General features: G+C 40.9%; 1 protein-coding gene across 10 annotated transcripts in view; it reads right to left on the bottom strand.

The window, feature by feature from the left end:
- Window positions 1-23,041, bottom strand: part of USP48 (ubiquitin specific peptidase 48) — a 66,300-nt gene extending 43,259 nt beyond the window's left edge. For 5 of the 10 annotated variants that reach the window (XM_082404269.1, XM_082404274.1, XM_082404270.1 and 2 more), the window contains exons 1-8: window positions 22,633-23,039; window positions 10,519-10,639; window positions 9,419-9,575; window positions 6,649-6,776; window positions 6,209-6,333; window positions 5,611-5,719; window positions 2,011-2,144; window positions 1,316-1,398 (exon numbers count right to left, since the gene is read on the bottom strand). In XM_082404269.1, the coding sequence (XP_082260395.1) occupies window positions 1,316-1,398; window positions 2,011-2,144; window positions 5,611-5,719; window positions 6,209-6,333; window positions 6,649-6,776; window positions 9,419-9,575; window positions 10,519-10,639; window positions 22,633-22,766 (991 nt within the window). In that variant the 5' untranslated portion in view covers window positions 22,767-23,039. Of the gene's footprint in view, window positions 1-1,315; window positions 1,399-2,010; window positions 2,145-5,610; window positions 5,720-6,208; window positions 6,334-6,648; window positions 6,777-9,418; window positions 9,576-10,518; window positions 10,640-22,510; window positions 22,540-22,632 lie in introns of those variants that run through there. The other 5 variants (XM_082404275.1, XM_082404276.1, XR_014247998.1 and 2 more) reach the window with 4 other exon arrangements.
- Between the last annotated feature and the right edge of the window lie 2,405 nt (window positions 23,042-25,446).

Here is a 25,446-nt window from a genome sequence, read left to right as displayed (position 1 = left end):
TTTTTGACCTATTATGGTCAAAGGTTTTCTTTACAGTATAAATTGGACAAATATATAATAAATTGAATAACAATAAGAACTATTCAAAATCATACACTGGAGTCAAGGAAAAGAATAATTTGGGAATTCCCTGGCGGTCCAGGGTTAGGACTGGATGCTTTCACTGCAGTGGCCTGGGGTTCAATCCCTGGTCAGGGAACTAAGATCCTACAAGCCACACAGCGCAGCCAAAAAAAAAAAAATAAGGAAAGGAATACTTTTACATCTCCTAAGTTTCTGACCCTGAGAAACCACTAAGCCATCAGGCTTCTCTAATTTCAAATAATTACCTAAACAAAGGAGGCAGGAAGCAAACTACTATGTAAAGTGAACTACTGCTAAGTTTATTCATTCAGCCAAATATAATAGTAACAAAGTCCAGCAGCAACATCTACAATAGTTTCCTTCTTCCACAGGTGTAAATTTTAAACTCCAGTACTGATTAGAGAGCACCATACATTTTAAGGCTTAAATATTTATCACATCACTTCCCCCAACCTCCCCAATCATTTCTGTTGAAGGTTTTATTTTATGGCTTGCTTCTATTTATAAGCTGCCACTAGAACCTTTTTACGGAGACAGAGTTTATGATATAATTTCTGTATTAAAAATTTCACAAACATTAAGGTCAATCTTAAAAGAGAAGCAAAATGGTCTGTCCAGTAAGGGCAGGAGAAACAAAGGGCAAGATGTTTCTTTTCTCTAACAAGAATCATCCTGTTTGGTAAGATGAAGACTACCAAAAGAAAAAAAAGAGTAAGTTATTAGTGACTCTGTCATAACATCCTACAACTTATCAGTGGTCATATATATAATTATAGCATAAATATTGGAACTAGGCCATCTAATGTTTTTGATAAAATGTTTTTTAAAAACGTGAATGGAGGCAGCTTGGAGACCCTTAATTTTACGAGGAATTACAGATACGGTATTGAGGCTAAGGTAACAAGCCTTGAGTACAGGAACAGCGAAGTATTTTTCATTTTTTATTCTTTTATACCATTAATTATATACTGGGTTGACCAAAAAGTTTGTTCGGGTTTTTCCGTGAACGAACATTTTGGCCAACCCCAATATACATCCATGAACCATCTAATCTTTGTTATGTACTCACTCATAGAAAATGAAAGTAACGTATCGGCTCACCTAAAATGCCTTTGTTCTCAAAGATTAGCAAATAAAATTTAGTAGTAAAATGCTACTCTGTACTCAACACAAGTAGATCACAAGTTCGTTTCTGAGCATTATAATTATCACTGCTTGGTAAAAATATTACCTTTGTGTTCCACATAAGGCTCCATATCCAAAATTTCTGAGAAGCCAATGTAGGTATTCAGCTTTTTCTTATGTCCAGTTTGCCTAACCAAGAAGAAAGCTAATTATATTTATATTTAAAACAACCATAAAACAATGTATAAGCTCTACTGGTTATCTTAATAAACTGGAGAGCAGCTAGGTAGATTTCATTTAGCAATCTTGCTCAAAACATAATACTGTTTTAGAATTGGGCAATAAATAATCAACAACCTAAAAGGTATGAATTTAAAGTGCTAATTCCAAACAGTACATTTCCAGAAGTTTTAATTTTATTACAAAGGAAACCATACATGTTCCTGCTTTACAGAAGAAATGCACACGTGAAAAAAAAAAATTGCCTGATCTATCTCCATGGGAATGGGGGACGTACTGTAGTGAGTAGAAAATTTACTCAAGTCCTTATACAATAATACAGAATGTCAAGGAAATTCAGTTCCTACCTAAATGTCTGCTTTTCCTTGGCAGTTTTTAATAATTTTTCAGAATAAAAAATAAGGATTCTCTATTTTTCTAGTTCTTAATTATGACAGGCTGTAACTTTCATCCCCAAATCTTGAGTTTCAAATTATAAGCATTTTACTATCTCATCTATGGTAAAATCTGTACATACTAGTCCACAGTGAGCAACAAACACTACGACATGCACATATTTACCTGTCAAAGACAAAACGCATTAGCTGTAAGTTCAGAGTACAAGGAAGACTAAGGAGTCGGATCTTCCTTGTTGCATTCTGTTTGCTTTGACAGTTTTCACAAAAGTATCGATTGTCTCCTTCTAATTTTTCTTCCTGATCAGGAATAAGACACATTAGTTTAAAAAAAAGAAAAGATTTTTTTCAAGTGATCAACCCTACGATGCACATTATAATTTCATTTTAGTTAATAGCTTCTATTCAAGCTCTTTAAGATCAAGTTATTATAAATAACGAAGGACACATAAGATTGTATTAGCTTAGCAGTGACATTAATTTGTATACAATGATTTAAAACTGATGTTTCTCTTTCCAAAATGTATGATTTTAAAAATACGTGGCTTTAGATCTTTTCTCCTGATAATCCCAATTCTGGGAACTGTAAGGAAGTAGGTTTAAAAAAGAAATCATAAGGGGCTTCCCTGGTGGCGCAGTGGTTAAGAATCCGCCGGTCAATGCAGGGGACACGGGTTCGAGCCCTGGTCTGGGAAGATCCCACATGCCTTCGAGCAACTAAGCCCGTGCGCCACAACTACTGAGCCTGCGCGCTAGAACCCGCGAGCCACAACTACTGAAGCCTGTGCACCTAGAGCCCGTGCTCTGCAACAAGAGAAGCCACCGCAATAAGAAGCTCGTGCCCACGCACCGCAACAAAGAGTAGCCCCCGCTCACCGCAACTAGAGAAAGCCCGCGCGCAGCAACGAAGACCCAACGCAGCCATAAATAAATAAATAAATAAATAAATAAAATAAAATAAAATAAAATAAAATAAAATAAAGAAATCATAGGTACTTTGATGCAGCAAAATTAATTTTAAAACAGTGAAAATGGGCGGAAACTACATATGGGCAATGAATATGAAATTATATATACAAATTTCAAACACACACACACAGTTAAAGTTACTGAACCACATTCACGACGCAAAACTAAGTGCAGAAAAACGCAATGTTAGAGCTAATGGTGGTTTCTTTTTAAATTTTTCCTTTATGTTTCTTTTTTTTTTTTATGCTGACTTTCTGCACAAAGTGTAAAGGGTTTTTTTTTTATTATGTGTAACATAGGCAAAATTATTTAAGTCCATAAATTTTTAAGGAATTTCACATGTTCTGATTCTTTCCACTGCCAATCACCTTAGTGATTATTTTAGTGATAATCTCCAAAGTCATAATCTTTAAGATAAGATAGCCCTTTCAAAAAGAAGTTTTGCTCAATCCACAGCTGTCATGTCAGTCAGTCCACAATTCTTTTAGTTGGGCTTCTTTGATCTCCAATGGAATACAGACACATTTCAAAATTCCCCACCTGTAACCTTTGGGATCCAGTTTTCTCAAGCAATTTACTGTAGGACCATGTTTAGGGTCAGGAGATGGATCTGCCTGGTTCTGAATTTGACACTCTCTAAAATTGTATTAAGTTCAAATCATACTCATTCCTAAGCTATCACACCCTACAACAGTACAGATCGTTGGGATATGCCAATACCTAAGATAAAAGTTTGACTGTTAGGTTTTTCACAGTTTACTTGGCAGCTACTGTCTTATAGTTAGTTCTTTCCACAGATATAACAGGTAGTTCTATGAGTAAAGGAAACCACATAGTTACTCTATGAGGCGTTTCCAATGCTGTAGGTATACAGAAAAGGCTCCATCGGGATAGACCTCAACTTCCTTTATGTTTCCATAACAGCTTTTTGGTACAGATTACACTACAAGACAATAAATACAGTAATACAATACTAGTACCACCACTTTATTCATTTGATCCAGGAAGCCACACTCGCCTATTTACTCAACTCACATCCCCCTCAGCATCTTTGACTAGCTGCTCCCCTGTCTCTCTGATCTCTTAATGTTTGAATGTCCCAGGGTTCAGTCCTTGGTCTTCATCCCTCTCATGCCCTTGGTGATTTGATCAAGCCCTGACTTCTCCCCTGAACTACACCTATCAAATCTAACATGCTCCACTGCAAATTCCTAATTCCTCTGCCAAACCTGCTCTTCCCACACTCCTTCACATCTTAGTTATGCCAACTTTATTCTTCCAGTTGCTCAGGACAAAACCTTAGTAATCCCTGACTCCTCTTTTTCTCCATATCCAATCTACAATTTTATCAGCTCTACTTTGAAATACCCAAACACTGCTTATCACCTCTCCAGCTAACCCTTGGTCCAAGCCACCATCAACTCCTTCTGTCTGCCCTTGCCCCACCATCAGCCTATTCTCAAGACAGCAACCAGAGCTATCCTGTTGAAACAGATTACATCACTCCTATGCATACAGCCCTACATGGTATCTCATCTCACTCAGAGTCAGATTTCCAACAAAGGTCTACCAGGTCCTGTCTGATATGGTCCTTAGTTACCTCCACAATGTCATCATCTATCATCCTCCCTATGTTTCAACCACACTGACCTCCCTGCTATTCCTCAAACCACCAGGCACATTCTTGTCTCATGCGCTACACTTGCTATTTCATCTGCCCCAGACACTCTTTTCCCCAATTCTTGGATGACTCACTACTCCACCTTCAATCACACTCCACATTCTCCATGCCCCTTCCCTGCTTTAGTTTTCTCCACAGCCCTTATTACAGTTGACACACTAGATGTTTTACTTCCATTTATTTTATTGTCCGTCACTGGTCCCCATACCACTATCACTATAAGCTTCTTAAAGGCAAAAATGTCTGTTTTGTTCCATATGGTTATTCCCAACAGCTGAAACACTGCCTGAACCCAGTAAGCACTCAATATTTAGCTGAATGAACCCAATAAATGAGAACTTCAAGCATGCTAATGGTTGTGCTAAAGGAGGAGGAAAAGTACAAAAATATTTTAAGAAAGGAAGCTATATAATAAGCTCACCTATTAATACCATGCTATGTGTCTGTTCCTACATGATAACAAAGGCTGCCTCTTAGCAACTTTTCCACTCCGAGCAAAGGGGAACCATTTCCCTGTCTCTGCATAAATCTAAATATACAAAGAGGGACTTCCCAGGCTGTCCAGTGGTTAAGGATCCGCGCTCCCAATGCACGGTGCACGGGTTCAATCCCTGGTTGGGGAACTAAGATCCCACATGCCGCCTGGTGTGGCCGAAATACACACACACACACACACACACACACACACACACACACACACACACACACACACACACACACACACACACACACAGAGAGATATGGAGTGGAGAGGCTGAAGAATGGCCATATTTGATGTAAAAAAATATGTGCATTCAACACTTTCTAGTTCTCATTAAATGAAAAAGTAAATTAACCTTATGGTAACATCACTTACATTTTCTTACTCTGTTACACCCCAATCACACGAGTTTTTGCACATACATAACTCTACATATAAAACAAACTGAAACAGTCAAAAATTATTTTAAATGCAGCCTACTTCAATACTTTATAATTTACAAAGTTTCTTCTACATCATTAAACAGAGACACTCATATGTAGAAAAAGTTGAAATGATGAATTTATTCATAAAATCAAAGACATTCAGAATAGTGTTAATGAGCAGAAACAACATATACGCCAAAATCTGAATACCTTCAAAAATTCTGAGATACAATCTGTTAACTGTTTGTGGCCTTGGATATTTAACTCCAGTTCATAAAACTTTGATAAAAGCTTAGATTCTCTGCCACACTGATTGCACCTATAATAAAGCAGAGTGATAAAATTAAGATCAGAGTGGGAAAAGCAATAACGTTCTACTGTACTACATCCTGGGAATACACAAAGAAGCATTTATTACCTTAATTCTGTCATAGAAATTATCTACACTATGTATATTCAAAAAATAAAAACAAAGTGATTGATGAGGCCATGCATTTTATGCTTAGGAAGAAGTTTAAGAGTTGTTTTACTTTTAGTACTCCAGCAGGCTCCAGTTTCACGCTTTCAGCCCAGACCACAGCCATGAAATAAACAGCAAGAGCTCAACCAGAAACAGTTCCCAACACCTGGATGGGTTCAACTGCAATTATCTAGTCAGTTGTTTACATGTTCCCATGGAAACGTATTACTATAAATACTTTAGGTCCCATGCTAGGCCACTAAATCCATAACCTGGAACTGAACTAGAAGACACAGCAGCAACCGCCTTAGAATAAAATGTATGATGAAAAAGTGGAAACACACTTACACAGTTACATAAGCATATTCCCCACAGAACTGCTGTTGCACAATGTTCCTCACATCGGGATTCTTTTGTTTAGACAAAGTATCTTCCAAAAGAGACATAAAGAGCTTTGAAAATTCTTGGGCATCCTACAATACAGGTTTGGGTTAATAAAAAGAAAAAAAATCATACCTTGCTTTTCAAGTTCTGTTACAAACAGTAATAAGTAAAATAATCCAGAAACTATCTGTACTTTGAACTTAGCATTTTGGAACAAGGACTAGAGCTATGCTGGATCAGTTTGTGCCCACATATGGATTTTCAGAAATGAGATCAAGGAAAATGTATAATATACTGAACAGTAAATAAAATAGAAAAAAATTAATTTTTAAAAATTTCTTCATTTCTTTTGATAAAGGTTGTAAGGAATGCTTTTTATATTTAAAAAAATAAAAGGTTCTTACCTGCTGCTGCCCTGTGTCCAAGCCCAAAGCTTTAACAAATCCCGATGGATCAATGTATCGCCTATTACTGTTTTGCAACAAGGCAAATAAGTACTGGAGATGCTCACAAATTGTTTGAGGCTCATAATCTATTAAAGAAATGTTTGTTCTTTTAAAAACTGCTACTTTTTAAAAATATGTACTCCTCTTCACATGAGAACATAATTATAATTAAACACCCTTATATCCAAACTATAATAATGTTTTATTATAGTTTTAAAACTTTAAAAGAAATCAGTAATCACATCTTTTGGAAGTCATGAGGCAGCCATGGTTGTCTATATGCATCCCCTAAAGGCAAGAGGCTATACATATGTTACAACAACAATAGCAATCATGACTATGGCTTCTAGAGTGTCAAATCACACCGAAACATCCAATCCAGTAATAAAAACCATACACTGTATTTACTATTTGCATTAAATGGCCAAATACTTTAATATAATCTCATTAATGTGAACTTGCCACAAACAGAGCAAATGACAGCAATCTCAAGCACACTGATTCAAACTTGAATGAACAATATAACAATTTACTGTTAAAAATCTTAAAATTTAGTTTCAAGTTTTAGTGAGTTCGGAGAAGGTATGCAAATAGGAAGCATGAATCTCAAGAGCCCTAAAAGATTTGTGTATTCTCTTCTGTGCCAGTTATCGATTAATTGCCTCTCGGCTCCAAATCCACCCTTTCTTTGCTTGCTCTGTGCTAACAGAGATGAGCTCTGCAAAGATTCCTCCTTTGCCAGCTAGTGTAAAGTTGAGTCTTGTCAGTAGAGGGCGCTCCAGGGTTTCACTGTGAGTCTCACCAGGCTCCGTGGGCTCCCTCAGCCAGCAGTGGCCAGCAGCTTCTCCCCGCACCTCCTCTGGTAGCTTCAGTAGGATGCCTCTTGTGAGGCATTTCCTCCTGAATGACCACCCTGTGAATGACCTCCTGGACACTCTCTGCAAGAGATTCCAAGGCCCAGTACCTCCCTGAGGACAGTTTCCAGCAAGGAAACCCACTGAGGCATCTCAGCACCTTCTTGGCCATCCAGCGAGCTCGGGCAGGCAGCGCTTTCTCCAGTGAGGTCTGGATCTCAGGCCTGGTCAGTGGGGGTGTGGGACTCCTCCTTCTGTCTTCTTTTTCAGCCCTTGGGGTAGTGGCTGCTCCCCCATCTGCTATACCTGTGTTTTTTCAAGTCCTCTTTAATTCTTACTAACCAATTCCCCTGTTACTCTAATTTCCTATTAATAATTTTTTGTCAGTTCAAATCATCGTGTAGTTTGTCTCCTGATTGGTCTGAATGGTTTGTCTCTTTACTACCAATTGTGACTCACCAATTGTGAAAAGGAAGTCAATAGTTCATTTGTAAAATAAAGATAAAAATCTTACTTCCTGGGGTGCAGGGGCTTTACAGGATGTTAAAAGCCCTTCAGGTAAGTCTGTATCTACTCCAACTTTCTTATTTTACAGGTTAGATACTACATGAGATCTTAAATAACTTATCCTCTGCTGGTTTTCCTATCTGTAAAATAAGGGAGTAGTGGAACTGGGACTAGAACTCAAGTCCCATCATTTCCAACACAAACCCTTCTCACTACACTGCACTGTGTCCGCTAATAGCACCAGAAATGCACAGTCTTATCTGAGAACAAGGTTAAGGACTTTGGTGAAATGGTAAAATCTAAGTGTTTAGAAATTTAAAAAACAAAACAAAACAAACCACATCTCTTGAAGATACATATTAAAACCACAATACCCAAAGGCGGCCATGGTACATCATTTTACAAAATAGACATTTACCTTCCACTTGTTATTTAGCTATCTTCTCATTGGTAAATTTATTCTTCAGCAAAAACAATGCTAAAATTAAAAATGATCCATTTTCCATTACTCATCCTTCACATACACTAATTCTTTAAATATCAATACCTTCTATACTATTAATCTAGATTTAAATATTCAGAACTATAGGAATAAAGCTTTGGGGAAACAAACTTAAGAATTTTTAAGCACTGTTTTGTACTGTTAACAAGGACCAAAAGCATTACCATTATCTAAAGAGCAGCAAGAAGGAAGATGTGGGGCTTAGGAACCCTATCTTTTCTCTCTCAGAGCCAAAGACATGAGCTGTGTGCCCAAATCAGATCACATAAAAGACAGCACAGGATTTACAAATGAGAACAAGAGTCAAAGGTTCCCAACCTGGAGCTCCTAGACCTGTGTAATCTTATACTCACTTCCCTCTATCCCCCAGCTTTGAGAAGAAGAAAAAGCTGGTCATTCCATGGAAGTTCCATCTCAAAGAGAATAATCTCTAAATAGAAATATCAATTAGGAATAACAATCCACATATTATGCATAAAAAAACTAAATAATTCCACTAGAACAGTCTGAAGCTGATTTCTAAATGTGCAATGAGTGTAGTCGCATATTAGTAGCTTGCTTTGCCAAGGGTGGTTAATTTAATCTTAATTTTAGAGGATATTTTGTAAGTCAGCCTATTTGGGAATCAAGACAAAAGGCTGTGGGTACACTGAAGTATTTATTAAGTCTCTCAAACTAGGTAAAAGAGTAACCTTGTCTGCTTTACTGACTGATTTCTCTCAATCACTAGAACTTAATGGACTGCAATCACAGTGTACTACAGAGGGAAATTGTAGTTGAAGTTTCCTCTATATGGTTGGTTCAAAGTGGTCTAGCTAGCAATAAGCTCAGCAGTAAGCCCTCCCCATACCCATTCCCCACTCACCTTTCTCTTCTTGGATACCATCTCCCATCATGTAGTCACTACAGGTGCTTGGACATAAGTAGAGCGCCTGCCGAAGCTCCAGGTTAAGAAACCACACTTGAAGAAATGTGTTGACATAACAAGTAGCTCCAAGGTTAGTGAGGCCCACAAATGAGTTCTACAAAAACACAAAATTTACAATTATAAAACCAGTTTCCCCTTAAATAAAAAAAAATTATGAGAAGTATTTTTTTTAATTTGATTAAAAATGTGTTAAACTGCCTCAACCACTAAACCCTGTGAGCCTCTCTCAGGAAAGGTTAGGGCATAATTATCATGAAAGCCCCATTTGGGTTGACTATGGGAGTGGGCATCTCTAGTCTTCTCCAGCCACTTAAATCTAAACTTAGAGAACAGTTGGCTCTAGAAAACATCAATTTTAAACACGTGTACATAGGTTTTTCATTTGCTATATTCCTAAGAGCCCAGCATTCAGTAGAATGACAAAATGAAACTTCCAGAAAAGTTCCTTTTTATCCTATAGATCTGGGAGATGGGGGGATGGAGGGAGTTAGTTGCAATATTTTCCAAAGATAAGGCTGAGAATTCCTGAACTTACAAAGAATCATTCTTTTTAAGAGAGAAAATACCTATACAGGTGACTATTTTGTAAACGCCAGGCTTTATCGTTAGAAAGTATTAATGTGTATTACCATTAAAAAAAAAAAAAAAAAGGTAAAACTTCTGTTGTATGTATAATATGTAAAAATACAAGCCCAAGAAAGCAAAGTAATATCAATATGGGAGCTTGTTCCCTGGATTTACCACCTCCTTTAAAGAGACTTAAAAAGAGCTCAAAATAAAACATGCTACGTTAAAGCAAACACAGAATCAGCATTGAACTAAAACTATTAGGTAAAGGCTTACTGGATTACATAGCTACCTGTTTTAAAGCATACCATTAAGAACTGTTCCAATTCAAGTGGTTTAGAGTCTTAAATTCCACTACTGATCTTAGAGCTGCTTAGGTTACCTGAAATCAGTAATGGTTTCTGATCATAGGCACAATATAAAACACACAAGAATGCCATATAGAAATCTCTTAAAAAACGATGGCTTACCTTTTTTCTCCTCTCACAGTTGGGGTCGTCAATGTTATGAAAACTATTTTCATCTATTTCTCCTAACCAAATGTGCTCACCAATCCCAACCAAGCAATTCGGATTTCCTTTGCAGTTTCGTCTATGAAAAAATATTGTATGATTAAAAAATACCATAGTTCCATGGTAAGAAATATGCAAATTAAAACTATGATGATACCATTTTTAAAATTCTATTTCTCATCTATAAGATTAGCAAAACTGAGAAAGCATAATACCACACCCAGTCTGTGAGGCTGTGGGGAAACAGAACTCATCTACTGCTGATGAGAATGCCAGCTGGTAGGACTCGTACAGAAGGGAATTTTGCAACTGCTAACAAATCTACATACACACCTACTTTCTGACCTATCCATTTCACTTCTAAGAATTCATCCTGAAGATGGACCTCCAACAGTGCAAAAACACATACACTAGGTTATTCATTACAGCATTGTTTGTGATTGCAAAATACTGGAAACAACCCAAATGACCAAACATAGGGAATATGGTACATCCACACAATGGAGTACCACACAACTGTGACAGGAAAAACACATGACGATCTCTGCGAACTGATGTAATTTCTAGAATACATTAATGAGCAAAAAGCAAAGTGCAAAAGAGTTATCTATAGCATGCCATTTTTTGTGTTAAGAAAGATGGGGAAATAAAATATACATGTATCTGCTCATTTGAGCAAAAAGAAAAACACAAATGTATATATGCATGTGTATAACTGAATCACTTTGCTGTACAGTAATTAACACAACATTGTAAATCAACAATACTTCAATAAAAAAATAACAGTATAAAAAAAAGAAAAACACCAAAAGGATAAATCAGAGACTAGTGAAACTGGTTACCTGTAGAACATGAGTAGGATTAAGATTTTTTTAAAAAAAGAAGCGTTGGACATTTTCCTGAATATGCCACTCCATACATTGCTGAATTTGGGGGCCATGTGAATGTTACACACAAATCAGTAAGGATGGAGGGAACCCTAAATTCAACACAAACAATAACATATTTCAACTGAGTAACATACACTGAAAGGAAGAGGGTGGGGCACTGACCCAAGTAACTTGAACTTGGTCATTAGCAAGTTTATTAGTGTCAGGATAAAGACATAAGGAACAAACAACAAACTTATTTAATAGCTTCCTTTTCAAAGATACATGGGTTAACAATTCTGAAACTTTCTGTGCATTCTGCAATTGAACAAATAAGTACATGTATACTGGGGATGAAGGGAATCAAGTTTTGGAGAGGAAAGTTACAAATAAGGGAAGAAGAATAAAACCAACCCTGCAGTATTGATTAGGAATAACAGGTGTTAAATCAAAATCCACAGGGTCTTAATATATACAGACAGGTAGATTAGTGTTGCCAGATAAAATACAGGACAGAAGTTATTTGAATTTCAGATAAATGACATATTTATATTTTAAAAAGTATTTGTTGTCTATCTGAAATTTAGATTTAATTGGGCAGCCTAAACGAGACAGCTTTTTTGTCAGCCAAGGGCCTAAAAGCAGTAACATGAACACACCCAGCAAGCAGATCTTGATTTATAAATATTCCCCACTCGAAGAACCCAGAGCTCCTGGGAGAAATGGCCAATTTGAAGCCTGGGCAAGATAAACATGGACATATTGCTGTGCCCCCAAAATTAGGATGTATTCAAAGAATGAGGGGGACATGTTAAAAGGAAGAGCTTGGATGGGGCTCCCAGTACCCAAATCTGGAACAATCTGAGCAACAAAATAATGATCGGATTACAACCTGCTCAATAATGTAGGAATCCATAGTAAGGTGGGTGAATGGATGGATGGATGAGAAATCTCCTCCTTAAAGAAGAAAGCCAACTATCAATGTGGAAGAAAGGACAGAATTAGAAATTCACCATTTGGCATCCATCAGATTAATAAAGAAGTCATGCAATGATTGTCAATGGATGCCAGTGTAGGAAAGTTTGAGTAACAGAATATCTACATAGTCTCAAAGTATCTCAGCACAAGTTGTTTATTAATTACAAAAGGAAATATAGTAACTTTCAGTGGAGAAACCTGGCAGATACCACCTAACCAAAGGATCAAAGTTTAAGTAGCCAGTAATGGGTCTAATTAACTGTATGCCCCTCCTGGTGTGATGCACTAAGAGCACAACATCACTTCTGTGGTTTTCCTACCAAAGTGAATAACCTAAACCTAATTATAAGCCAACACCAGACAAATCCAAGTTGAGAAGCTTTCTGCAAAGTAAGTGTCCTATATACTTTTCAAAAACCTCCATATAGATATGGGGATATATGTATAGCTGATTCACTTTGTTATAAAGCAGAAACTAACACACCATTGTAAAGCAATTATACTCCAATAAAGATGTTAAAAAAAAAAAAAACCCTCCATATGATGAAATACAAAGAAAGACTGAGTAATTATCCAAATTAAAGGAGACTTAAGATACACAACTGACTGCAACATACGAGCCTAGATTTTCTTTTGCTATGAAGGAGTTTATTAAATCAGTATGTTCTGAATATTTCAGAAGGTTACCCACTAAAGCTTTATTGACAGCAGTAAAAGATTGGAAACACTATAAATGCCCATCAATAGGAATCTGCTAAATAATATAGCCAAGCAATGGAAACCACTGTAATTAGGAAAAAAAGATAAGGAGAAACTGTTATGTTGTGATATGTAACAATATCATTAGTTGAAAAAAGCAAGGAACAAAGCAGTGTTTAAAAATGGGTGTGGGGGGGACTTTCCTGGTGGCGCAGTGGTTAAGAATCCACCTGCCAAGGCAGGGGACACAGGTTCGAGCCATGGTCCGGGAAGATCCCACATGCCGCGGAGCTACTAAGCCCCGTGCGCCACAACTGCTGAGCCTACACTCTAGAGCCCGCGAGCCACAACTACTGAGCCCACGAGCCACAACTACTGAAGCCCGTGTGCCTAGAGCCCGTGGTCCGCAACAAGAGAAGCCACCACAATGAGAAGCCCGCGCACTGCAACGAAGAGGAGCCCCTGCTCGCCGCAACTAGAGAAAGCCCGCACACAGCAAAGAAGACCCAACGCTGCCAAAAAAATAATAAAATTAAATCTTTAAAAATAAAAAAAAGGGTGTGAAGGGGACTTCCCTGGTGGTCCAGTGGCTAAGACCCTGTGCTCCCAATGCAGGGGGCGCGGGTTTGATCCCTGGTCAGGGAACTAAGATCCCATACCGCATGCCAGGTGGTGTGGCCAAAAAAAAAGTGGGGGGGGGGGGGGTTGACAGACCTGTCTGTTTAGATAAAAAGACGCACTATAATCTGGGAACAACCATCTTTGAGGAGGTTTACCTCTACCTGCTGGCTGCAAAAACTAACAATAAATTAGTTTTATTGCTATGCTCCCCCATCACCTTTTATATCTTTCAGATTTAGAACTCTGGGAAGTACTACATATTCGAGAAATAAGTAAATAATTGTTCTTAATATTCCACTTAAACACACTGTCTTCTTGGCTTTAAAAAATAAAAATGAAAACAAGTTTGGCCAACTTAAGAGCAGTTTGTCAGGATTATGTCAAAGCCAGGTTGGAAAGTAACTTACTAAGGAAATAAAAGTACAACTGATCCATGGCGGGGGCGGGGGAGGATCTAAAAGGAGTTATTTTTTGTACCTATAACTCACCTCTAATGGTAAAGGACTACTACAAGGGAATTACAATAAGTAAAAAAAAATCTCTCCTTTTACACATAAGTCATTTTTCTCTTCTACCAAGAGACGATATAAAGAAACAAGCAAACAAACCTGATTCAGAGACAGGGGAAAGTAACCTAAAATCTTTCCTTGGAATAGGGGCAAGGACTTACCAGGCAGATTCTTTTTTTAAAAATAAATAAATAAATAAATAAATAAATAGGGCTTCCCTGGTGGCGCAGTGGTTGAGAATCTGCCTGCCAATGCAGAGGACACGGGTTCGAGCCCTGGTCTGGGAAGATCCCACATGCCGCGGAGAAACTGGGCCCGTGAGCCACAATTACTGAGCCTGCGCGTCTGGAGCCTGTGCTCCACAACAAGAGAGGCCGTGATAGTGAGAGGGCCCGCGCACCGCGATTAAGAGTGGCCCCCGCTTGCCGCAACTAGAGAAAGCCCTCGCACAGAAACGAAGACCCAACACAGCCATAAATAAATAAATAAATTAATTAATTAAATTAAAAAATAATAATAATAAGGAAGATTCTTTTAAAAAGAAAATTACAGGGAATTCTCTGGCAGTCCAGTGGTTAGGACTCTGCACTTTCGCTGCTAAGAGCCTGGGTTCAGTCCCTGGTCAGGGAGCTGGGATCCACACCCCACCCCACCCCCAAATTACAACTCACAGCACTGAACTGCAAAGTCTTTAGAACAGGAAAAGTTAGCATCAATAACTAGAGTGAAAATGTTATCTCTAAAACTAAGTAAGTAGGTACTTGCTCTTTCCAATATGCTCTTCAAAGGTATACCAAATTTGTTTTCTCCTCGTAAATAAGGGAGTGGTAAGTCCTTCTCAAGTTTTGGCTGGGAAGACAGGCACTCTCCTGTGTGTCAAAAGCACAGATCATTCTCTCAGAAAACTACGGTTCCATTAGAACCATTCTGATTTTAGTCTCCTGTTCCTAACAGCAAAATAGAGAAAATGAACAAAAGTAGGCTCTCCTTGTTCACGCTCCTCTCCTCCCACACACACAATAAATCTTGTATACTTGGTCCAAAGTTGGCTTCAACGATCAAATAAAATACACAGCTATGAACTAAAAATGTCACGCAATAGGTTTCTTTAACTTTAAAAAGACTTCCAAAAACATATGTGAGACGTTGGGAGCAACTTGTATTATTTAGCCCTAGAACGCTGGCATTGTTTTTTTGTTTTTGCTTTTCTTAAATTAACTGATGGTGAGGTATTACTGAATAAGGTTCCATCAGCTAAAATGCCATCACTGTGTAGATGAGATGAACCTGTGTTAAAGCACCAGCCACCACCCTCCTCCCCAGAGAACCTATGGCTTCAGGGTGCCTAAGGACACACTCCAGGTGAAAACCAAAGTCAGTGGTGAGCCACTGCATTAAAAGTAGCTTAGGCTAACCAACTAAAGCTTTCCAAATTGAGGCCAAGCCATTTTTTTTGGTACATGGGCTCAATGTTGTGGAGGATTTTTTTGTTTGTTTATTTATTCTCTTGTTTGGAGCAGTGGAGAATCTACTTAAGAAGCATAAATCATAAAAACATTTCTATTGGGACTCCCTGGTGGCGCAGTGGTTAAGAATCTGCCTGCCAATGCAGGGGACACGGGTTCGAGCCCTGGTCCGGGAAAATCCCACATGTTGCGGAGCAACTAAGCCCGTGCGCCGTAGCTACTGAGCCTGTGCTCTAGAGCCCGCGAACCACAACTACTGAAGCCCGCAAGCCTAGAGCCTGTGCTCCGCAACGAGAAGCCACCACAATGAGAAGCCTGCGCACTGCAACGAAGAGTAGCCCCCACTCGCAGCAACTAGAGGAAGCCCATGCGCAGCAACGAAGACCCAATGCAGCTAAAGATAGATAAATAAATAAGTAAATAAGTAAATGAATAAAGAAAAATTTCTATTATAAGCCATTACTTCCAAGCCAACCTAAGCAGTGCAGCAGAATGCCACGTACAGAAGGCTAGATGAAATCCCCCTGTAGAAGAAAACCTCTCCCTCAGTCTCCAAAGCCCCAAGCTCCTTTTTATCCCCATTAGGAGTAGGCTACAGGTGTCAAGTATCATCTATCATCCTGTCTGTACCAATTTTCTTATAGTAGAAAAATACTTCTGCATACTTGTTTCCATTAGTGTAAGAAGAGATAGATCAAGGAGGCTGAGACACGTGAGACAGGGACACACGTTTACATGTTTGATGTGTAAATACCCTAGCCTGTTGACTCAAATTTATACAACTTACTTGGCCCTAGAAAGCATGTGAATTTGCTAATGCTGGCTTAAAAAGCAAGTAACTTTTTCAAGGTCACAAGTAGCCCCGATTTAATAATCTAGGTAGAGTGATGCCATTCACCTTCTCTGAAATAGTAAGTTCCTACAACCTTATAACTGTACCCTCTACCCACTCCCCACTGGTCTTCTTCCCAGAAATCCTTCCTTCTGCCTACAGGGGAATCAGAGAGGGAGAACTGAATCACAAACAAAAACAAAGCACGAAGAGCACTCATCCTGGTTCTCCCCCGGCTCTCTCCCACTACTCGTATCTCATTTACTTATGCATCCGTTGGCTTACGACTAGGTTTTTGTTTTGTGTGGCAGTTGACTATTACTGTACATGCCTAGTTTCTTCAGCTCCCCCTGACTTTTTTTTTCTTTGAGAACAAACTGTTCCTCCATTCTTGTGGTTCTAGCAAGAGCTGCTGAGATGCAGCTCCCATCCAGCACCTAAACACAGCCTCACAAAGTATTTAAAATGGGAACTGAGAGAAAGAGAAAACAAACAACCCCAAAATGACAATCCCTCTTCAGTGGCAGACCCTTCTGACAGCTTAGCTGTCCTAACATTAAGAAGGAAACAACATGCTGATTTGCATGAGAAACAGCTGGAAGAGGTTCATGAATCTCTCCTGGGCTCAAGTGTTTCCCTGCCCTAGCCATGATTTATTTGTCCACATCTTTCCTGAATTAAAACAAACACCTCCCTAGATTTGTTAACTGAGGCACTTCCCTTACACTATATTAAAGTTTCTGTCACCTGTATCCAGGAACCCTAACAAATATGGACTAACGAAATGAAGCTTTTTCTGTTATTAACTTACCTCCAAGAGTCAACAATCCATTTCAGTCTCTAACAGATCTCCTAATTTTTTTTTTTTTTTGGCCGCGCTGCGCCGCTTGCAGAATCTTAGTTCCCCAACCAGGGATTGAACCCAGGGCCACGGCAGTGAAAAGTCCTAACCACCAGACTTCCAGGGAACTCCCAGATCTCCGAATTCTTAAAAACAGCTTTGCCCCTCTTCCTCTAAGCTTTCTTATAAGACCAGTTAACAAACACAGGGGAAAACATTCAGCTCCAGAGAAATGTGAGTTTAAAACAGTCATGAAAGATGTTTTCACTTATGAAATTGGCAAAAAAAGTTTTGGTGATGGACTTCCCTGGTGGTCCAGTGGTTAAGACTCTGTGCTTCAGCTGTAGTGGGCACAGGTTTGATCCCTGGTCGGGGAAGTTCCACAGGCCGCGCGGTGCGGCCAAAAAAAAAAGTTTTGATCATGAAACAGGGTAAAGTGAGTCATTGTCTGTTCATTGTTAAACACAACGCTTTTGGAAAAACTTGAGAAAATGTCTCAAAATGTTAAATGGCACCAATATTTTGTTTCAATACTTCTGGGCACATGTCCACAGAATATGTTTGACACTGTGGCAATGAAACAAAATGAAGAATTCTAACAGGTACTTTTTTTCTAGGGCCATGGATATAAGAACACCAAGTGGCTACAGCAGTAGGCAGGGGGCAGGTTCCCCAAATGTTTGGTATGACATGCTAAGCACCTGTGACATTATTCGCTGTGATTTTAGGCCAATAAACGCTTTCGCAGCAATGTAAATGATGGACCAAGGCTGAACAAAGCCTGAGACATAACAATTTTCCTAGTCTAAACCAATTTAGAGGCAATGCAAGCAATGGAAGAAAGCTGAATTCCAGCATATCAATGCAATGAAATCAATAGGACTTTCGAGCTGATTAGATGGTGTGGGCAAGAAGGAAAAGGAGACATCTGCAATGATATCCAAAACTGTATAGAAAGGAAACAATTTTTCACAAATCAAAAACTGCAAAGTGGAAAAAAAAAACAGTAGGCTAAGTATCTAGGGGTGCAAATGACTTAAGTTCCTTCTACACTGACCATAGGTAAGAGTGGTAGTTTTAGCTCTGTTTTGACAGATCTCCAAGGATCTGTCATTTAGGAGTATGTTTTCCAGCACAATGGACAGAAATTTAGTCAATGATTTCATAGATGCTATGCAGTACAAAGAAATTTTATTATTTGAATGGGAGAGGAGGGTGGAGATATTACTCCCTCTGCGTGGTCATTTAAAGAGTTATTGCTTTGTTTTTCTCCCTCAACACCTTTTAGTTTCTTGGCTCTTAGGACATCATTTCACACAGCCCAGGTAGAAATCAATGAAGGATAGCAAGCCAACTCTCCTGCTTCCAGGGAAGACCCCTGACTACACTAAGGCGTTGCCTAATGCAGCACCAGATTTCTAAAAATTGATTTGTGTGTGTACACAGAGAGAGAGAGAAAGGGAGAAGGAAAGAGAGGGAGGGAGGGGGAGAGAGAACAGGTTAACCAAGGATTACTGAAATGGTTCCAATAATAACCATTTACTGTCTGAATTTTCCTCGAAAACTTCAAATTGTCTCTGTAACTCCAAATGTCACCACTCTATCAGAATGACAGTTGCTTAGGATTAGTTAGGTCCATTAACTGAGTTCAGGAACTCCCTTCCAAACTAGTCCCCTCTAATTAAGAACATTCTTGTCCCTCTACCATTTTATTTCATAATCACAAACCGGTCTCTAACCAGATGTCAACAAATAAGGAGGAATTCAGAAGGCTCCCCATCCTTTGACAGGGGGAGGAGGGCGGGGCGCTACAGCAGGTCATTGCCTAACTTTAACCCCTTTCCAAAACTTTGGTGACTGACTCAACATTCCCAGGCTCTTTGTGCTATGTGCTGGTTCTAAGAAGGCAAAACTGGACTTCCCTGGTGGCGCAGTGGTTAAGAATCTGCCTGGCAATGCAGGGGACACAGGTTCGAGCCCTGGTGCAGGAAGACTCCACGTGCCACGGAGCAACTAAGCCTGTGCGCCACAACTACTGAGCCCGCATGTCACAACTACTGAAGCCCGCGTGCCACAACTACTGAAGTCCGCGTGCCACAACTACTGAAGCCCGCGTGCCTAGAGCCCGTGCTCTGCAACGAGAAGCCACCACAATGAGTAACACTGCAACGAAGAGCAGCCCCCGCTCTCAGCAACTAAAGAAAGCCCCTGCGGCAACGAAGACCCAACGCAGCCAAAAATAAATAAATAAAAAAGAAAAGCATTTTTTTAAAAAAAAGGGAAAAGAGAACCCATAGAATGAGAAAATATTTGCAAATACATGGCACTTATATCCAGAATATATACAGAACTCTTAGAACTCAATAATAAAGACAATCCAATTTTAAAATGGGCAAAGGATGTGAAAAGACCTCTCTCCAAAGATCTACAAATGGCCAATAAGCACATGAAAAGATGCTCAACCTTATTAGTCATCAGGAAAATGCAAAGCAAAACCACAATGAGATACCACTTCACACCCACTAGGATGGCTATAAGACAAAAACAGTGTAAGGATGAGGAGAAAATGGAATCTTCAGATATTGTCTGTGAGTATGTAAAATAGTGCAGCCACTTTGGAAAACAATTTGTCAGTTCCTCAAAATGTTAAACATAGTTATTCTATGACCCAGCAATTCCACTCCTAGGTATATATCCCAAAGAACTGAAAATAGGTCTTCAAACAAAAACTTGTACACAAATGTTCATAGCAACACTATTCACAACAGCCAGAAAGCAGAAATAACCAAAATATCCATCAACTTAACTATGCTGTGAGATGATGGATGTGTTAATTGCCCTGATCTTGGTAATCATTCCACAATGTCCATCAAATTATCATGTTGTACACTTTAAATATATAGTTATATTTGTCAATTATTCCTCAATAAAGTTGGGGGAAAAAATTTAAATCCATCAACTGATGAATAGATAAAATGTGGCATATCCAACAATGGAATATTATTCAACCATACAAAGGAATAAAGTACTGATACATGCTATAACACGGATGATCCTTGAAAACATTATGCTAAGTGAACGCCAGACCAAAAAAGGCCACGTATTGTATGATTCCACTTATATAAAATATCCAGAATAAAGAAATCTACAGACAAAAAGATTAGTGGTTGTCAGGGGGTGGGGGAGGAGGAAATGGGAAGCGACTGGAGTTTAATGGATATGGAGTTTCCTTTTAGGGTGATGGAAGAAGTTCTGGAACTAAACAATGGTGATGTTTGTACAATATCGCAAAGGTACTTAATGCTGTGTAATTGTATACTTTAAAAATAGTGGGACTTCCCTGGTGGCACAGCGGTTAAGAATCCGCCTGCCAATGCAGGGAACCGCGGTTCGAGCCCTGGTCCGGGAAGATCCCACATGCCGCGGAGCAACTAAGCCCGCGCACCACAACGACTGAGCCTGCGCTCTAGAGCCCACGAGCCACAACTACTGAGCCCACACACCACAACTACTGAAGCCCACGTGCCTTGAGCCCGTGCGTGCCTTAAGCCCGTGCTCCGCAACAAGAGAAGCCACCGCAATGAGCAGCCTGCGCACCACAATGAAGAGCAGCCCCCGCTCGCCGCAACTAGAGAAAGCCTGCGAGCAGCAACGAAGACCCAACGCAGCCAAAAATAAATAATTTTTTTAAAAAATGGTAAATTTCGTTGTGCGTTTTACATAACTTTTACAAAACAATTTTTAATGAAATGAAATACTGACAAATACTACAACATGGATGATCCTTGAAAACATTATGCTGTCAAAGAAGCCAGTCATAAAATAAAAGTCCACATACTGTATGATTCCATTTACATGAAACGGCCAGAATAGGCAAATTTAGAGGCAGAAAGTATATCAGTGGTTACTTCGAACTGGGGGGGAGGGGGAGTGGGGTTTACAGGGAGGACTGAGTGCCAAGCTAATGGGTACAGAGCTTCTTTTAGGGGGGTCGGATTGTGCTGAGGGCTGAATAACTCTGTGACTATACAAATAAAAAATACTGGGTTGTACATTTTAAATGGGTGAATCATATGATGCGTGAATTATATCTCAAAGCTGTTTATGAAAAAAACTGCTTGGATATAAACCTTTTAATTGCAGCTTAAAACTCATGTCCGTGACATTCCCCTTATAGTGATCTCAGCTAATTTCTACTCCTTTACTTCCATTAAAATCATAACTATTACAGTGAAAGAGTTTATATTTTTTGGTTACTCTGGAACCTAATTATGTGGAGAAACTGACTGAAGCTTATCTATTATACACGGCCACGTCATTCCAGTACTGACTGTTGCCCTCCTCGTGAGCCAGACTCCCAGAGCTTGGAATTATTCGTTTGCTTTATGGAAGCTCTCTAACTTGTTTCACTTCCCATACTAGACTTAAAGTTCCAAGTCTGAGACCTTGACTTCCATTCCTTCCGGATCCCACCATGGAATGTAAAAACTCCAGAAAGTCTTTACTAAATGCTTGATCAAAGGCTACTGAGCATGCCCGGCTTGGCCAAGTCAATTCAACAACATTCCGGACACAAACTATAGTTCCCGCGTTAAAAGGTGGTAAAACAGCTAAGGATTCGATCTAAAAGGAAAGGCAAGGTTCACGGGCTAAGTAGAAGTGAAGGACAGCACTTAACAGCTCAAACTTTGTACTCGGTAGACTGGTGTTGAGTCAGAGCGACCCCCCATCCCCCAAAAAAGGCTAAAAAATACTAGGTTACCGAGAGAGGAGAAGGTCAACTGGGGATGAAGGGTACCGATGACGCAGACTAACCGTACGTTTTCCTAAAGCCGCCCTACCCAAAAATATGATCACGCCTTCAGCGTCAACACCAATACAACATATACAATGATGAAGCTCACTTCGCAGAAGTTCCCGTTTTACAAACCAAAAAACCGAGCAGTGGCCAGGATATACCAACCACCAACGTTTGCTAAGCTCTCAGCTCCTGCCTTCAACCATCTCCACCGCCATCTTCTAATAAGAACCCAGAACCTTTTCTTAAGGGCTTTCAGCAGCATCACCTCCGTGCAGAGCCCGGAAAGGCTGCCTTTCCCAGGTCGCCCAGAAGGCGGAAAGGAGGAAACCTCCACCTTGTTCTCTCCATGCCTGCTAGATGCACGCAAAGGGCCGCCGTCTTCCTTCCCCCAGCCCCTGGCCTGGTTTTGCAAGGTCCGACGCGAGGGGGGCGCGAGGCCCGGTGCGCGGGCCTCACCTGCACACGCCGCGGATGCAGGGCTCGAGCCAGATGCGGTAGGCGGTCTCGATGTGCTCCTGCGACACCTCCTCGGGCCGCACCGTCTCCGCCCAGCGCCAGGCCGCCTTTTCCAGCTGCAGCCGCGGGGCCATGGCCTTGGCCCGAGGACTGCCTCCTGAGCCCGGCCGCCCAGGCTGCCGCAGCCGCCTCCACCGCCGCCCAAATGGGCTCCGCCACCTGCCAGCGATGAGGACCAGGCGCTCCCTCAGCCAGCTGGCCAGTCAATCACCTGTGCGCGCCTCTGCCTGGGCGCCCGCCCGCGCGCCCGCACCCGACCCGCACGACCGGCCGCAAAGCGCCTCCGCGGACACCCGACACCCCCCGCACCCGCAGACGTTGGAGGTGTACTCCCCGCCGCGGTGGGCGCATGCGCGTTCCCAGCAGTCTTTGCGCCTCCCGCGCCTCTGGCCCGACGGGCGGAGGAAGGGGAAGCCGCTAGTCGAGACCCTTGCCACGTCCTCACCGGCGCTGCAGGGGAAGCGACCTCAGCTCCTGTCCAGGATAGCGTTCTGCGCACCACTAGTCTTCCAAGCGGGCACCTCGAGGGCTAAAGTCTGCCTGTTTTTCCTCTCTGGTACTTCGCCTTTAACCGTGAAGGATCACGCGAGAGGCTACTCAACGCACACCATAGGTCCGCTGGATTGTGGGGTGGGACCTGAAACCTGGGTCACCAGAGAAGCCAGGGTCGGCTCTCTGGAAGGGTTAACTCGAGCCTGGACCGGTTCTGACTCCTTTCCTGAGCCCTCCTGACGTCACGTGACGTTCTGGCCTTTTCCTGAGCTAGAACTGGACTACGTGTCCCGGCATGCGTTGCGTGCTGTCACTCACTGGATGCCAGGCATGCTGGGATTTGTAGTCTTCGCAGTAGTGGGTTTGCTGTGCCTTGGCTTGTGCTGGGGTGCAAGCGGGTCCCTGGGCGGGGTTTCTCTGCCCTGGAAGGTCATCCTTGCAGGTGGTGGACCTTCCTCACTGCTGTTATCTCCATATGCTGATTTCTTCCTTCTTTAATGATGGTCCTCTTTAGCTGCAGGGTTTGAAAACATTGCCTTTTTTCAATCTCTGCTTCTGGACATAAAGAGTAGCCTTATCAGAGTGTTTTGCGAACTGTAAAGGGTACTGCTTGAGTGAGGATTTTGAGAACTTTGCATTTTAATGAGAGCCCTATGGCGGTCTAAGCACTAACTTCTGACACAATACTCAATAGCTTGCCAGCTGGGTAACCTTGAACTGGGTGCCTTTTTTTTTTTTTGGCTGCACTGCACAGCTTGTGGGATTTTAGTTTCCCCTGACCAGGGATAGAACCTGAGCCCTCGGTAGTGAGAGCGTGGAGTCCTAACCACTGGACCACCAGGGAATTACCCAGACTGGATGCTTTATGTGTGCAATTGTTTAGACAAACGTTCACTTAAGGAACGATGAAAATAAGACATGGTCCTTGCACTTATGCAAGGGGGCGGGGGTGAGGGGAGAATGGTAGAAACTTAAAGTAAGGTCCCCTTCCCTTCCTTGGAAGGTTTGGAGTACTTGGGGGAAGTCTTCCCAGGAGGGATAAGTCCTAAATCCACCCTTAATAGATGAGTAGAACTTAGCCAGGTTAGAAGAAAGGTACCATTCTAGACAAAGGGAACTACAAGGAACAAAAGCACAGAAGAGAGAAACTTCTTGGTATGAGGCCACAAACTCCGAGAAGGGGAGGTGAGACTTTGAGAGGCTGGCCAAGACTTTGCTTTATCTGAGGGACTCATAGAAATGTTTAAAGCTGGTGAGTGATATAAGGGGGATTTTCATTTTGTATAACTTCCTCAGTCTAGGTCAAGGACAGAGACAGAGAAACCTTGTAAGACTATAGAAATACTGCAAGCCAGAGATAATGAAGGCCAGAATGGGGCAGTGTAATAGGTGTGGAATGAGGAGGCAAACTTGAAAGATATTTAGGACATGGAATTGCTAAACTTGATAAGTTGGTCTAAGCAAAGTCTGTTTACCTTTCTGTTATTTGACCTTCAGGTGTAGGTCATAGCCCTTTCCTAGGTGCTTACAGCTCCCTGTGTCATTACCTCACTTAGCACGTGATAAAATCGTGAATATTATTCATTGTGCTGTCACTGCTATATGCCAGTTTTCTAACTTGGGTAGTTAAGCGAATAGAGTTTCTACCAAATGAGGTAACAAGTAGAGAAGAAGGAGCAGGTTTAGAAGGGAGATGATGATTTCAGTTTTTAATAAATTGCATTTTAAGTGCATCAGGGACATCCATGTAGAGATAGGAGACATGAGTCTGAATCTTGCAGGATATATTGCTCCTGCATCATGGATTTTCCAGTCTCTACTGGGTGATTCTCATCAGCATTAGATACATGCTGTAATTTCTCCCAGTTTTAACAAACCCTCTCTTGACTCCCACATCCCCCACCGGCTACCATCCCACTTCTCTGCTCTTTTTTTTTTTTTCTCTGCTCTTCTTTATAGCAGAACTCCTGGAAAGAGTGATCTAGACTCTTCTCCAGTTCCCTAATTTCCTATCCCCCTTAAACCCGTTCTAAATCAGGCTCTTGCCCCAAAACCAACCACATAAAGGTCACCAAAGTCCTCCATGTTGTTAAATTCAGTGGCGAGTTCACACTCTGTTTTACTTGACCTGTCCACAGCATTTGACCTAGTTCTTCTCTCTCTCCTCTTGGGAACACGTTCTTCTCTTAACTTGCAGAGTTACTGAACACAAGTTCATGGGCCCAATGCACAGTGAAGCCAAACATACTGAAATGTTGGAGT

Source organism: Balaenoptera borealis (assembly GCF_965194805.1).
Source record: "Balaenoptera borealis genome assembly, chromosome: 1".
In the NCBI taxonomy this organism is placed as follows: domain Eukaryota; kingdom Metazoa; phylum Chordata; class Mammalia; order Artiodactyla; family Balaenopteridae; genus Balaenoptera; species Balaenoptera borealis.
The sequence above is the reverse complement of the archived record's forward strand: the minus strand, read 5'-3'. Positions and strand labels throughout refer to the sequence as shown.